This window comes from Mobula hypostoma, chromosome 2 (genome assembly GCF_963921235.1).
Source record: "Mobula hypostoma chromosome 2, sMobHyp1.1, whole genome shotgun sequence".
Taxonomy (NCBI): Eukaryota; Metazoa; Chordata; class Chondrichthyes; order Myliobatiformes; family Myliobatidae; genus Mobula; species Mobula hypostoma.
In genome coordinates this window covers 95616295-95630673 of record NC_086098.1, presented here as the reverse complement: position 1 = coordinate 95630673, position 14379 = coordinate 95616295, and the positions used below count along the sequence as shown (strand labels likewise).

At 44.9% G+C, this 14379-nt stretch overlaps 1 protein-coding gene across 12 annotated transcripts in view; it reads right to left on the bottom strand.

The window, feature by feature from the left end:
* The window catches only part of adgrb3 (adhesion G protein-coupled receptor B3), an 835097-nt gene that overhangs the window by 78727 nt on the left and 741991 nt on the right, over window positions 1-14379 (bottom strand). For 10 of the 12 annotated variants that reach the window (XM_063040268.1, XM_063040273.1, XM_063040272.1 and 7 more), the window contains 2 exons: window positions 14137-14235; window positions 13601-13772 (listed from right to left, as the gene is read on the bottom strand). In XM_063040268.1, coding sequence (XP_062896338.1) covers window positions 13601-13772; window positions 14137-14235 — 271 coding nt within the window. The remainder of the gene's footprint in view (window positions 1-13600; window positions 13773-14136; window positions 14236-14379) is intronic. The other 2 variants (XM_063040274.1, XM_063040276.1) reach the window with 1 other exon arrangement.

Genomic DNA, 14379 nt, shown 5'->3' with positions numbered 1-14379 from the left:
TGCCTAGTCCCAGTGACCTGCAGCTGGACCATATCCCTCCATACATCTCTCATCCATGTACCTGTCCAAGTTTTTCTTAAATATTAAAAGTGAGCCTGCATTTACCACTTTATCTGGCAGCTCATTCCACACTCCCAGCACTCTCTGTGGTGAATGACCACAGGGGAACCCTGCTCTGCCTGTCCTTTCCCTCGCTTGACGGTAACCCAATTACCTGTGCGCTGCTCCTTTGGCGTAACTACCTCCCTGAAGCTACTATCTATAAACACCTCATTCTCCCGAATGATCCGGATGTCATCCAGCTCCTGCTCCAGTTCCCTAACGCGGTTTGTTAGGAGCTGCAGCTGGATGCACTTCTTGCAGGTGTCGTTCCCACATCCTGCAAGAGGAGCATTCCAACATCCTGCCTGGCATTCTCTCTAAACAAACAAAACAAAACTTACCGGAACCTACCCTCGCCTCTGTCTGTTCATGCCTAAGCCTGTTGAACCAAAGCTATCCCACTCTGCTCCCTCTCACTCCGCTGCCCGCTCTCAACGCTGCCTACTGTATATGGTGGTCTTCTTTTAAACCTTTGGCGCTCTACGTCACGCGTCTGTGCAGTCTAACCTCTTTTCCCAGAGCAGTGTAAAAAAAATGTCTTCTTTCCGAGATTCCTTACTCCTTCTTTCTCGGCCTCTTGCTCTGATAGCTTGTATCATCCATATACACTCAGTGGCCACTTTATTAGGTTCCTCCTGTAGCTAATAAAGTCGCCACTGAATGTATGTTCGTGATCTTCTGCTGCTGTAGCCCATCCTCTTCAACATTTGACAGGTCGTGCATTCAGAGATGCTCTTCTGCACACCACTGTTGTAATGCAAGGTTATTTGAGTTACTGTCATCTTCCTGTCAGCTTGAACCTGTGAGGACATTCTCACCCGAACTCTCTCATTAACAAGGCTTTTTGGCTACTGCTGAACACCGTACAATTTCAGAGACTGTTGTACTTGAAAATCCCAGGAGATCAGCTGTTTCTGAGATACTCAAACTACCCTATCTGGCACAAACAATTATTCCATGGTCACAGTCACTTGGATCACATTTCTTCCCCATCCTGATGTGTGGTCTGAACAACAGAACCTCTTGACTATGTCTGCATGCTTTAGTTGCTGCATTGAGTTGCTGTCACATGATTTTCTGATTAGATATTTGCCGTAATCAGAAGGTATACAGGTATACCTAATAAATTGGCCACTGAGTGTATTTCCTCAGTTTAAAGGAAATCACTTCAAAGCAGATTTGATCTACCTTCCCCGGACTAGATCTGATCTACCATCCCCAGACCAGATCTGATCTACACTTCACCAGATCAGATCTGATCTACCTGTTCTGAAGCCCTTAAACTTTAAGCCTAAAAAAAGTGTGAATACTCTTCATTTTGGAATTTTCAATTGGCCATCAAGCTCAGGAGGTTTTGCAGGTGTGTACACTATATTTTCTGTACTACTGTGTGTGCAGGAGCTTTCCAACATTAAACCCAAAAGACTTAGCTTATATTATAAGGCCACCTTATCTTGCTTTGGACCAGCCTAACAGAGCAATGAATTTCTCTCACAAATAGATAAACGTATGGTGGCTTAGTAAAGTACAGGAGCAGGGAGGTACTACTGCAGTTGTACAAGGCCTTGGTGAGACCACACCTGGAGTATTGTGTGCAGTTTTGGTCCCCTAATCTGAGGAAAGACATCTTTGCCATAGAGGGAGTACAAAGAAGGTTCACCAGATTGATTCCTGGGATGGCAGGTCTTTCATATGAAGAAAGACTGGATGAACTGGGCTTGTACTCGTTGGAATTTAGAAGATTGAGGGGGGATCTGATTGAAACGTATAAGATCCTAAAGGGATTGGACAGGCTAGATGCGGGAAGATTGTTCCCGATGTTGGGGAGGTCCAGAACGAGGGGTCACAGTTTGAGGATAGAGGGGAAGCCTTTTAGGACCGAGATTAGGAAAAACTTCTTCACACAGAGAGTGGTGAATCTGTGGAATTCTCTGCCACAGCAAACTGTTGAGTCCAGTTCATTAGCTATGTTTAAAAGGAAGTTAGATATGGCCCTTGTGGCTACAGGGGTCAGGGGGTATGGAGGGAAGGCTGGGTTCTGAGTTGGATGATCAGCCATGATCATAATAAATGGCGGTGCAGGCTCGAAGGGCCGAATGGCCTACTCCTGCACCTATTTTCTATGTTTCTATGTTTCTAAACTTCTCATGACTGTACAGCACAGATTTTGCATTGTATGGGTCCATAAATATATTAATTGAAAAAGAAGCATGTTATCTAAATGGTGAGAGATTGAGGTGTAAAGGAATTATGAAGAGAAATAACCATCAACATTTCAGTCCAAAATCCTTCATTGGGATTGTCCCAAAGGGTCTTGACCTGAAACATTGTCTGCTTATTCCTCTCCATAGATCCTGCTTGACCTGCTGAATTCGTCCAGTATTTTGTGTGTGTTGCTTTGGATTTCCAGCATCTGCAGTCTCTCTTGTGTTTATATCCTACTACATGATTCAGACACGGTAGGTAATTAGGACAGCAAACAGAATGTTTATTGCTGTTGTTACTGAAAGTAGAAGCAGGCAGGTTAAGCTCCACTTACACAGCACATTGGTGAGACAACATCTGGAGTGCTAATGACAGTGGGAGGGAAGTTATTGCAAAACAGTTTAAAGGACAGAATTAATCTACCCACGGAAAGGCAGGGATAGTTAGTGTGGCTCTACTAAGGGGAGATCAATTGATCAGCATGAATGAGCTTTTGAAAAAGTAACAAAATATATTAAATGATGAAACTATAGTTGATGTAGTCCATATGGCCTTCAGTAAGGTCTTTGACAATGTCCCACATGGAAAGCTAGTTCAAAAGGTTAAAGCTCATGGCAAGTTGGAAAGTTCGATTAGCTTGTAAAGAGAACACAGAGGGTGATGGTGGAAGGTTACTTCTGTGATTGAATGTCTCTGACCAGGGATCAGTACAGGAACCCTTACTGTTCCTCATAAGCAATATTGTAGAAGGCATAGGTTTAAGGTGAGGAGTAAATGGGTTGGAGGGGAACTGAGCAAGGACAATTTTTTGGCCAGAATTGTCTGGAATCTGAATGCGTTCTCTGAGCCGGTAAGCAAGATGAGTGCTTTCACAACACGCAAGAAAAACTTTAGAGCTTCACAAATGTACTGTAAAAGACTCCTGACTGCTATATCATGGCCTGGATTGGCAATTCCAATACATTGCAGAGTTTATTCTGCCCAGTACATCAGAGACACATCCCTCCCCTCCAATGGTGGGACCCACAGGAGTCGCTGCCTCAAGAAGGTGACATCTATCATCAACACAAGATTCTGCAGATGCTAGAAATCCAGAGTAACACATACAAAATGATGGAGAAACTCAGCAGATCATGGAACTCAGCAGCTATGAAAAAGAATAAACAGTTGATGCTTTGGGGTGAGGCTGGAAAAGAAGGGGTAAGAACACAGCATCTTTCCACAGATGCTGCCTGACTGCTGAGTTCCTCCAGCATTTTATGTGTTTCATTAAGATCCCTACCATTTGGGCCACCTTTGAGCAGGGGGTACAGAAGCTGAAGTCCAACACCAACAAGTTCAGTAACAGCTACTTTCTTAATCATTACAGTTGAGCAACACTATGACCACTTTGAACTAAACTGGACTTTGCATTTTGCTCTGATTGTGTTTTTATGAAAAAATGTGTATATTTTATGTTTTTCTGGTGAATGCTGCTAATATGATGCTCTATGCCTATGAGCTGCAGCAAGTACATTTTTATTTGCACCTGTGCATATGACAATAAATTTAATTGGAACCAGCACTTGAATCATCGGAGCAGAGAAGGCGATGGGCCAAAAGCTACTGACTTGGACATGGGACTGTTCTAGTACTGCATGGCTCTGCAACTTTACTACATACAATATTGGTCTCCCAATTAATGGAAGGATATAAATGAAATGGAACTAGCTTTGAGAATTTTTGCTAAAGTGATGGGGTGGTTTGTCCTATGCTGAAAGACTAGGCAGGTTTGTTACCATTGGCGTTGAGAAGAGAGAGAGGAATTGGCATTTAGAGAGAGAGATCCTGAGGTGTTTTGACAAGGCAGTGGTGGAAAGTATTTAAAAACACAAACATGAGGAAATCTGCAGACTTTTATGTGTGTTGGTGGAAAGTAACACTCACAACACGCTGGAGGAACTCAGCAGGTCGGGCAGCATCCGTAGAAACTATCAGTCAACATTTTCGGCTGGAACCCTTCGTCAGGACTGTAGAGGGAAGGGGCAGAGGCCCTATAAAGATGGTGGGGGGAGGGTGGGAAGGAGAAGGCTGGTAGGTTCCAGGTGAAAAACCAGTAAGGGGAAAGATAAAGTGGTGGGGGAGGGGAAGCAGGGAGGTGATAGGCAGGAAAGGTGAAGAAGGAATAGAGGAAAACACAATGGGTAGAAGGAGGCAGAACCATGAGGGAGGTGATAGGCAGCTGAGGGAGGGGGCAGAGTGACATAGGGATAGAGGAAAGGAGGGGTGGGAATTACCAGAAGCTGGAGAATTCTATGTTCATACCATAGAAGGCTACCTAGACGGTATATGAGGTGTTGCTCCTCCAGCCTGAGTTTAGCCTCATCATGCCAGTAGAGGAGGCCACGCATGGATATATCTGAATGGGAATGTGAAGCGGAGTTGAAGTTGGTGACAACCGGGAGATCCTGTCTGTTGTGGCGGACGGAGCGGAGGTGCTCGACGAAGCGGTCCCCCAATCTGCGTCGGGTTTCACCGATGTAGAGGAGGCCACACTGGGAGCACCGGATGCAATAGATGACCCCAACAGACTCACAAGTGATGTGTTGCCTCACTCTGAAGGACTGCTTGGGGCCCTGAATGGTGACAAGAGAGGAGGTGTAGGGACAGGTGTAGCACTTGCACTTACAGGGATAAGTGCCCGGCGGGAGATCCATGGGGAGGGACGTGTGAATCAGGGAGTCGTGGAGGGACCGATCCCTGCGGAAAGCGGAGGGGGTGGAGAGGGAAGGATGTGCTTAGTGGTGGGGTCCTGTTGAAGGTGGCGGAAGTTGTGGAGGATAATGTGCTGGATCCGGAGGCTGGTGGGGTGGTAGGTGAGGACAAGGGGAACTCCGTCCCTGTTGTGGTGGCGGGACGATGGGGTGAGGGCTGAAGTGCGGGAAATGGAGGAGATGCGGGTGAGGGCATCATTGATGACAGCAGAAGGGAAACCACGATCCTTAAAGAAAGAGGACATTTGAGATGTCCTGGAGTGGAAAACCTCATCCTCGGAGCAGATGTGGCGGAGACGGAGGAACTGGGAATAGGGAATGGCATTTTTGCATGTGGCGGGTGGGAAGAGGTATAGTCGAGATAGTTATGAGAGTCAGTGGGCTTGTAGAAGATGTCAGTGGCCAGTCTGTCTCCAGAAATGGAGACGAAGAGGTCGAGAAAGGGGAGAGAAGTGTCTGACATAGATCAAGTGAATTTGAGGGCTGGGTGGAAGTTAGAAGTAAAGTCGATGAAATTGACGAGCTCAGCATGGGTGCAGGAAGCAGCACCAATGTAGTCGTCAATCTACCGAAGGAAAAGTTCAGGAGCAGTACCAGAATAGGTTTGGAGCATAGACTGTTCCACATAATCAACGAAGAGGCATACATAGCTAGGGCCCATGCGAGTTCCCATAGCTACACCCTTAGTCTGAAGAAAGTGGGAAGAGCCAAAAGAGAAGTTATTGAGTGTGAGAACCAGTTCCGCCAACCGGAGGAGGGTAGTGGTGGTGGGGAACTGATGAGGTCTATTATCCAGAAAGCAGCAGAGGGCTTTGAGGCCTTCTTGATGGGGAATGGAGGTGTATAGGGATTGGACATCCATAGTGAAAATGAAGCGGTTGGGACTGGGGAACTGGAAGTTATTGAAGAGGTGGAGAGCATGGGATGTATCCTGGATGTAGGTGGGGAGGGACTGAACTAAGGGTGACAAAATGGAGTCCAGGTAGGCAGATACAAGTTCGGTGGGGCAGGAGCAGGCAGAAACTATGGGTCTACTGGGACAGTCAGGCTTGTGGATCTTGGGGAGGAGGTAAAGCCAAGCGTACGGGGTGTGGGAATTATGAGTTTAGCAGCTGAGGATGGAAGGTCTCCGGAGTTGATAAGGGCAGTGATGGTATGGGAGACAACAGTTTGATGTTTTTTGATGGGGTCCTGTTCCAGGGGTAAGTAACAGGAGGTGTCAGAGAGCTGCCGTTTGGCCTCAGTGAGGTAGAGGTCCGTCCGCCAGACTACTACAAGTACTATCTCCTCTGCAGGGGAATCAAAATTTTGTGCTATACTGGCCGGGGGGGGGGGGGGCGGGGGAGAGGGGGTTGTGGTGATTACAGTTTATGAATAGTCACCCATTTAAAAAAAGAGTTGGGGATATTTTTCTTTCTCTGAATAACCTATGGACAATGGATCCTGAAGAGGTGGGGCAAGCAGAGCTTTTGAGTATTTTTAAGGCAGGGATAGATAGATCCCTGATAAACAAGGTGACAAGATGCTACCAGGATAGGTAAAAATGCAGAGCTGAAGTTATTAGCTATTAGCTTGTTACATGGTGGAGCAGACTTGAAGGGTCAAATATCCTACTCTTGTTTCAAATTTGTATGTTTATATACATTCCTTACAATCTGAATTCTTGCTCAGTGAATTTCCAATGAAATGCTAAACTGAGTTTCAGCTCAGATACAGATGAAAGATCCCATGGGGTTATTTCAAAACTGTCAAGGTGATGTCCTGACTAAGAAGACCAGACAGAGATTGTTGCTTAATAAATCCATGTGGATAATGTACCCTTGCAATTTGGTGATGTGCTTTCTAGGTAACAACAGTAAGTATACAGTACTGATTGTGAAGTCATTTGATTTGTCCAAGGAGTCCATCAGAACTGTGTTTCTGATGGTTTGAGAGTTGTGTTTTGCATTTCAGATCCTGGTTATCCATATTATTACACCATAGAAAGCATTCGATCTGGATGTATAACAGCTTGGTATGGCAACTGCCCTGCATTTGATCACAAGAAACTGCAGAGTTGTGGATGCAGCTCAGCACATCTCAGAATTCAGCTTTCCCTCCGTGACTCTGTGTGTAAGTCTCACAGCCTCAGCAAAGCAAGCAGCATAATCAAGATCCCACCCGCCTCACACTTTCTCCCTTCTCCTTTCTCCCACTGGGCAGAAAGATACGAAAGCCATCTATCAGAAGTGCTGCATATGCAGCGTCTCCAGCTTTGTCAAAGACCCCTCCCATCCTTTCCAAGCAACACACACAAAATGCTGGAGGAACTCTGCAGGCCGGGAAGCATCTATGGAAAAAAGTACAGTTGACGTTTCAGGCTGAAACCTTTCAGCAGGACACCATCCTTTCCACGATCTCTTTGTCAGGCAGAAGTCACTGCAGCATAAGAACCAGAACTGCAAGGCAAGGTAACAGCTTCTTTCCTGAGACTGTTAGACTTCTAAACGCCCAACACATATGTAAACCCTGTCTGAATGCCCTGCTTCCCCCTCCCTCCACTCCCCAACTCACACACTCACTGGTCACTTCTTATCGTTTACTGCTGCTGTTTCACACATTTATACAGCTGCTGGTTTTACTATAATAGTGCCAGTAATATTGTACAGTCTTACATTAACATGCACCTCGCACTTTATGTCAACCTGTCAACCTTCAGGCCATGCCCTTCAGGGACTTGTGCTAATATTATTTTGTGACGCAAACAACAGGAATTCTGCAGATGCTGGAAATTCAAGCAACACACATCAAAGTTGCTGGTGAACGCAGCAGGCCAAGCAGCATCTATAGGAAGAGGCGCAGTCGACGTTTCAGGCCGAGACCCTTCGTCAGGACTGTATGTGCTGGATCATAATTATATTACACTGTGTGACCTGACAATCTACAATTATCATTTTGAACTTTATCATTTACCTTCACTGCAATTTTTCTATGGCTTTTCCACTTCATTCTGCGTTGTTATTGTTTTAACCTGCTCCACCTCCATGCAATGCATAATGACTTTGATCTTGATGAACAGTATGCAAGACAAGCTTTTCACTGTACCTTCGTGAAAGTGACAATAATAAACCAAACCTATACCGCTGTCTATCCACTGCTAATGTTTTCATTCCAATTCCCTGTTTTGCTTGGCTGGGAGGTGAGGTGGATGACAATTTAATTTACTTTCACTGTCCTTGCAGGGAGCAGCAGCAGCCATGGCACAGCATCTTACTACCTCACGGGCCACACACGTGGATACAGGAGATGGGATCGTTCCCTGTCTCCTTCATGGGGCTGTGTATTTCAACATGCATCCTCCCGGTGAATGTACTGCAGGTATCACCAACACAATGGGGCAGCACAGTAGCGTAGTAGTTAGCCCAAAGCTATTTACAGCACCAGCGTTCAATTTCTGCCACTGTCTGTAAGGAGGTTGTACTTTCTCCCCCATGACTGCGTTGGTTTCCTCCAGATACTCCAGTTTCTTCCCACATTCCCGAGCCGTACTGATGGGTTAGTAGGTCAATTGGTCAACATGGGTATATTTGGGCAGCATGCACTTATTGGGCCAGAAGGGCCTGCTAATAGAACATAGAAATCTACAGCATATTAAAGGCCCTTCAGCCCACAATGCTGTGCCGACCATGTAACCTACTCTAGAAACTGCCTAGTATTTCCCTACCACATAGCCCTCTATTTTTCTAAGTTGTATGTACCTATCTAAGAGTCTCTTAAAAGATCACTAGACACTAGAATACCACAGCACAGTACAGGCCCTTCGGCCCTCAATGTTGTACCGACCCAAATATTCCTTAAAAAAAAGTACTAAACCCACACTACCCCGTAACCCTCTATTTTTCTTTCATCCATGTGCCTGTCCAAGAGGCTCTTAAATACCCTTAATGTTTTAGCCTCCATCACCATCCCTGGCAAGTCATTCCAGGCACCCACAACCCTTGGTGTAAAAAACTTACCCCTGACGTCTCCCCTAAACTTTGTACATATACCCTCTGGTGTTTGCTATTCGTGCCCTGGGAATCAGGTACTGGCTATCCACGCTATCTATGCCTCTCATAATCTTGTAGACCTCTATCAAATCCCCACTCATCCTTCTACGCTCCAAAGCGAAAAGTCCCAGCTCTGCTAACCTTGCCTCATAAGACTTGTTTTCCAATCCAGGCAACATCCTGGTAAATCTCCTCTGCACCCTCTCCATAGCTTCCACATCCTTCCTATAATGAGGTGACCAGAACTGAACACAATACTCTACATGTGGTCTCAGCAGAGATTTGTAGAGTTGCAACATGACCTCTCTACTCTTGAACTCAATCCCCATATTAATGAAGCCTAGCATCCCATAGGCCTTCTTAACTATCCTATCAGCCTGTGCAGTGACCTTGAGGGATGTATGGATTTGAACCCCAAGGTCCCTCTGTTCATCCACACGCTTAAGTAACCGACCATTAACCCTGTACTCAGCCTTCTGGTTTGTCCTTCCAAAATGCATCACCTCACACTTATCTGGATTGAACTCTATCTGCCACTTTTCTGCCCAACTCTGCATCCTGTCTATATCCTCTTTTAACCTTCGACAGCCTACAGCTCCATCCACAACTCCTCCAATCTTCGTGTCATCTGCAAACTTACTCACCCATCCTTCCGCCTCTTCATCCAGGTCATTTATAAAAAATCACAAAGAGCAGGGCTCCCAGGACAGATCCTTGCGGCACTCCACTAGTCACTAACCTCCAGGCAGAATACTTTCCTTCCACTACTACCCTCTGCTTTCTTCCTGGAAGCCAATTTTTTATCCAAACAGCCAAGGTTCCACTGATCCCATGCCTCATGACTTTCTGGATGAGTCTCTTGTGGGGGACCTTCTGGGAGATGCCTTGCTAAAATCCATGTAGACCACATCTACCACCCTATCCTCATTAATTTCTTTTGTTACCTCTTCAAAAAACTCAATTAGGCTCGTAAGGCACAACCTTCCCTTCACAAAGTCATGTTGACTATCCTTGAGTAGGCTGTACTACTCCAAATGCTCGTAGATCCTATCCGTAAGAATCCTTTCCAATAGTTTGCAGACCACTGATGTGAGACTCACTGGTCTATAATTCCCAGGATTCTCCCTTTTTTAAACAAGGGAACTACATTTGCCATTCTCCAATCCTCTGGCACCTCCCATGCAGCCAAAGAGGATTCAAAGATCATAGCTACTGCTCCAGCGATCTCTTCTCTCACTTCCCACAACAACCTGGGGTATATCACGTCCAGCTCTGGGCACTTATCAATCTTGATGTTTTTAAGAAGATCCAACACTTCTTCCTTAATCTCCACATTGTCCAGTACACAGGTCTGTTCTATTTCAACCTTACCCCGATCAAGGTCCTTTTAACTTGTGAATACTGAAGCAAAGTATTCTTTTAGAACCTCCCCAACCTCCTCTACCTCCAGGCACATGTTGCCTTCTTTATCCTTTAGTGGCCCCACCTTCATTCTTGTCATCCTTCTGTTCTTCACATACTCATAGAACGCCTTGGGGTTCTCCTTAATCCTACATGCCAAGGCCTTCTCCCTTCGAGCTCTCCAAATCCTTACTTAAGCTCCTTCCTGGCTACCCTATATTTCTCATGAGCCCCTCCTGCTTCCTGCTTCTTATATCTAACATATGCTTCCATCTTCCTCTTGGTGAGTTGCCTCACATGTTTCGTCAGCCACGGTTCCCTTTTCCTACCATTTTTTCTTTGTCTCAGTGGGACAAACCTATCCTGAACCCAGGATCCTGTTGTATCCACTTCTAGTACCATTGCTGGCAGTGCATTCCATGCACCCACCACTCTCTGTGAAAAAATTACCTGACATCTCCTCAGTACCTACTTCCAAGCACCTTAAAACTATGCCCCTCGTGTTAGCCATTTCAGCCCTGGAAAAAGCCTCTGGCTATCCACACGATCAATGCCTCTCATCATCTTATACACCTCTATCAGGTCACTTCTCATCCTCCGTCGCTTCAAGGAAAAAAGGCCAAGTTCACTCAACCCATTCTCATAAGGCATGCTCTCCAATCAAAGCAACATCCTTGTGAATCTCCTCTGCACTCTCTTTATAGTATACACATCCTTCCTGTAGTGAGGTGACCAGAACTGAACATAGTACTCCAAGTGGGGTCTAACTAAGGTCTTATACAGCTGTAACATTACCTCATGGCTCTTGAACTCAATCCCATGGTTGATGAAGGCCAACACACCACACGACTTAACAACACTCTCAACCTGTGCGGCAGCTTTGAGTGTCCTTTGGACATGGACCCCAAGATCTCGCTGATCCTCCACACTGGCAAGAGTCTTACCATTAACATAATATTCTGTCTTCAAATCTGACCTACCAAAATGAACCATTTCACACTTTTTGGGGTTGAACTCCATCTGCCACTGCTCAGCCCAGTTCTGGTCACCGCCCTCCTGCAGAATATGAACCATCTCCAACCACCCTTTGTCTTCTGTGGGCAACCCAATTATGAATCCACAAAGCAAGGTCTCCTTGAATCCTATGCTTCATTACTTTCTGAATGAGCCTCACATGGGAAACCTTGCAAAATCTATATAAAATCAAATGCCTTACTGAAACCCATATACACTACATCCGCAAACACAAGGAATTCTGCAGATGCTGGAAATTCAAGCAACACACATCAAAGTTGCTGGTGAACGCAGCAGGCCAGGCAGCATCTCTAGGAAGAGGTACAGTCAAGGTACAGTCTTCTTAGAGATGCTGCCTGGACTGCTGCGTTCACCAGCAACTTTGATGTGTGTTGCTTACACTATATCCACTGCTCTACCTTCACCAATGTGTTTAGTTACATCCTCAAAGAATTCAATCAGACTTGTAAGGCACGACCTGCCTTTGACAAAACCATGCTGACTATCCTTAATCAGATTATGTCTCTCTAAATGCTCATAAACCTGCCTCTCAGGATCTTCTCCAACAACTTGCCCACTACTGAAGTAAGACTCACTCGTCTATAATTTCCTGGGTTACCTCTACTCCCTTTCTTGAACAAGGGAACAACGTGTGCAACCTTTCAATCCACTGGTACTTCTCCCATCCCTATTGATGATGCGAAGATCATCACCAGAGGCTCAGCAATCTCTTCCCTCGCCTTGCACAGTAGCTTGGGGTATATCTTGACCGGTCCCGGCAACTTATCTAACTTAATACCTTTCATAAGCTCCAGCACATTCTCTTTCTTAACGTCTATACACTCAAGTGTTTCAGTCCACTGTAAGTCATCCCCACAGTTGCCAAGATCCTTTTCACTGGTGAATACCGACGCAAACCATTCACTAAGTACCTCCGCTGCCCCCTCCGACTCCATACACATTTCCACTCTCGCTCCTGATTGGTCCTATTGTCACACAGCTCATCCTCTTGCTTTTCACATACTTGTAAAGTGCCTTAGTGTTTTCCTTAATCCTGCTCACCAAGGCCTTCTCCTGGCCTTCTAGCTCTCCTAATTTCATTCTTGAGCTCCTTCCTGGCACCCTTGTAATTTTCTAGAGCTCTAACAATATCTAGTTTCTTGAACCTTCCATAAGCTTTTATTTTCTTCTTAACTAGATTTTCCACAACCTTTATACACCATGGTTCTTTTACCCTTCCATCCTTCCCCTGCCTCAGTGGAACATACCTATGCAGAACACCATGCAAATGATCCCCGAACATTTGCCACATTTCTGCCATGCATTTCCCTGAGAACATCTGCTCCCAATTTAGATTCCCAAGTTCCTGCCTAATAGCATCATATTCCCCCTACCCTAATAAATGTTTTCCCAAATTGTCTGCTCCTATCAGCGCTATGGTAAAGGAGATAAGAGTTAATGTGCCGTATCTCTAAATAAATAAAGTAAAAAAGTAAACCTTACAGCCCGAGTGATTGGACCAGGTATCAGACAAATGGCTATTCCACCATTCCATAAGATCACGGTGAATTGTCTACCTCAGCGGTTTCCCTTCTGGCATCTGTATTATTCGATTTTCTTTGTTCTCAAATGGATTTCATTTCTAATCTACTCACTAACCCTGCGTCAGATCCCTCAGGGGACATGAATGTCAAACACCACAATTCTCGGGCAAGACCAGCAACCTGCTTGCAGCTGGCACGGTAGAAGTCAGGTGGGGCTGATTGCAGAAACCGAGTTTTAGCCATAATGGTACAAGCACAATGCTTGCTGTTCTTTCTCCACTCACTATTTTCCTACATTTATCATGTGCCATGCAAGAATGATTACGAGAATGTGGCATGCAACCATTTAGTAGCATGGTGAATTGATTGGGCCTCCTATGCTCCTGCACTGCAAGTTTCCCCAGGTGTAATGTTTCTAAATTACTCATTAAAAATGTTTATCATATTATTCTGTTGTAGTTCTTGGTCCACGCATACATACACACCTTATGACTCCCTGTTGGTTAACACCATATTTCAATTGTAGGGAGGTCAGCTCTAGCTGCCTGCTCACCTCTCTCCTTAGGACACAGTGCACCATGACAATAACAAATCCTTGCAGTGAGTCAAACACAGCAAACAGGATCTGAAACAAGATGGATCGTTTGTCGGTCATTGCGAGAACTGCTGACATCCAGGTCAGAGCCAGGAGGGGCAACACCACGCAGGAACTCCACAAAGATGCCCTGCATACAAACAGAAAGCTCATGAGGACTGGCAGTATGGAATCTGGACAGATGTTTGCGTTATAAGTTACAGATTTAGAGATAAAAATTAGCAATTTTCCTAAGATTTCATTCTGTACTTTACAGATATTTATATTTAATCCTTCTCTACACACACCTTCTTTTATATCTATCACCTTTTCAACAGTGACTCAAAATTAAACATTTATATATTTCCATAAAAAAAAATCTATGATTACCATAGTAACTGAGTTTAACTTTCTGGGCTGGATATATTTATAATGCTTTAAGTCTTTAATATGCACACATACATATATATATTATATATATAGATAGATACAGATTTAAAATGCTTGAGACTAACATGGCATTACTGGCAGTGGTGGCTGACAAGGCTGTCGTTGAAACAACTCCGCACTTGGAACATTTGAGGGTCAGGCCGCTATGGGGCTCACTCATCTGACTGGAACCAAATAAAAAATTCAACAAAAAAAAGAGAAAGATTGCAGCTTTAAAATAAAAGCATCCAGCACCCTCGGGAATTAAAAGAAAATAATATAAGAGTAAGAATTCTCCATGGTAAATATGATAATTACATTACACCACA